This window comes from Pyrus communis, chromosome 9, assembly GCF_963583255.1.
Source record: "Pyrus communis chromosome 9, drPyrComm1.1, whole genome shotgun sequence".
Classification (NCBI taxonomy): domain Eukaryota; kingdom Viridiplantae; phylum Streptophyta; class Magnoliopsida; order Rosales; family Rosaceae; genus Pyrus; species Pyrus communis.
Window position 1 is genome coordinate 8,589,919 of NC_084811.1, and position 1,509 is coordinate 8,591,427.

The window sequence follows — 1,509 nt, forward strand, 5'->3', positions numbered from 1 at the left end:
TTATATATATAAAAAAATAAAAAAAAATCTAAGTAAAGAACTTCAAAACAGTAGTAAAATGTTCTCCATCAATAAGAACAAGTTTAATTTAATTTTTAATTCTTTGTTCATGCATAAGAAGTCGTTCATCTCCAAAAAGAAATCACAGTTTTATATACCTGCATAAATTTTGTTTCAATGATTTAATAAATTATATTTGCGTGCGTCAGACAGTAATTTACAATAACAAGACCAACTAGTAACTGAAATTTCTGTATGAGTTTCAAGTCTCAATCTTTAACCCCCAAATATTATGTATATCCTCCAGCTACCCAGAAAAATGTGAAAGTTCAAATTTCGAAGGGTCTTCAAATTATTGAAATCATAGATTAACCACTGGTTTCTACATTTCTCTCAAACCCTAATTCTCATCACTAAAAGCTAATAAAATACCAGCTGCAGGTTTACAACTTTTGTCGGCGAGTTTTTGAATAACTTAACAGAAAAAGAGCAAAAGATTTAAGCCACCAAAACCCAGAAACAATTAATAGTCAAACCATGGCAGAATCATCAGGCAAACCTTGTTGCAGATCATCACTACCTCTAGCCGCAGCACCCGCCGTCCGATTATTACTACTGCTCCGATCAACGGCAACCGAAGCTCGACAAATGGGGCAGTTGGAGTGTTCCTTAAGCCACATGTTTATGCACAGAGCGTGGAAAGAGTGTTTGCAGACGCAGAGCTGCCGGACCTCCTCGCCGTCGGCAAACAGAGACAAGCAAACAGGGCACTCAGTTCCGATTTCCTTAATGTGAGTTTCCTTCTGGTACTTGAGCTCCGAAATGACGTCTTTTTTGTTTTCGGTGTTGGGTTCGTGTTGGGTGGGGCTGGGGACGGTGGTGGAGGTCCTGCGGGGTCGCCGGCGGAAAGGGTTGGAAGGGCACTTGATGGCGAAGAAGAAGGCGTAGATGAGAGCGGGGATGGTGATGACGGCGATGAGGCCAAGGATGAATTCGAGGGCAGAGAAGTCGACGCTTCGCGGCGGTGCTGGGAAAGGTGGCGGTGGTTTGTTCAAAACGGTGGGTGGGCTGTCCATGATATGAGAGAGAGAGAGAGAGAGAGTGTGTGTGTGTGTGTGTGTGTTTGTCTGTGTGTATGTTTGCGTGTGTGAGGTTTTGGAGTTTGGTGGAGTTGGAAAAAAACAGTGTGTTTGTGTTTTTGTTTGTGTGTTGTGTTGTGGTGGATAGATTTTTTTAGTGTGACTGTCACAGAAGTTGGTATATCACGTATTTTTATATAAATTGTGGGTTATATGTGTTAAAAGATTAATAATTTAAAAATTAAAATTTTCTTTCACTTACATAAAAATACGTGATGTACTATCCGTGTTTTTATCATAATTAAAAATTTATCATTGTGGTGGAGTTTTCTTTGGGTTTGTGAAGAGCAACTATTGATGGGAATATGTGTGGGGTTTGAGGACAAGTTTCGAGTAATTTCATGATGGATGCGTATTTTTTTCCCCAATT

At 39.8% G+C, this 1,509-nt stretch overlaps 1 protein-coding gene across 1 annotated transcript; it reads right to left on the reverse strand.

Annotated features, from left to right (window-relative positions):
- Window positions 1-210: 210 nt before the first annotated feature.
- LOC137744038 (RING-H2 finger protein ATL33-like) lies at window positions 211-1,128 on the reverse strand. The gene has a single exon (XM_068483902.1). The coding sequence runs from the start codon at window positions 1,074-1,076 to the stop codon at window positions 531-533; it is 546 nt and encodes a 181-aa protein (XP_068340003.1). The 5' UTR covers window positions 1,077-1,128; the 3' UTR covers window positions 211-530.
- Window positions 1,129-1,509: the final 381 nt, after the last annotated feature.

Coding starts and splice junctions, on each gene's coding strand:
- LOC137744038 (XM_068483902.1), bottom strand. CDS start 1,076: ATGGACAGCCCACCCACCGTTTTGAACAAACCACCGCCACCTTTCCCA.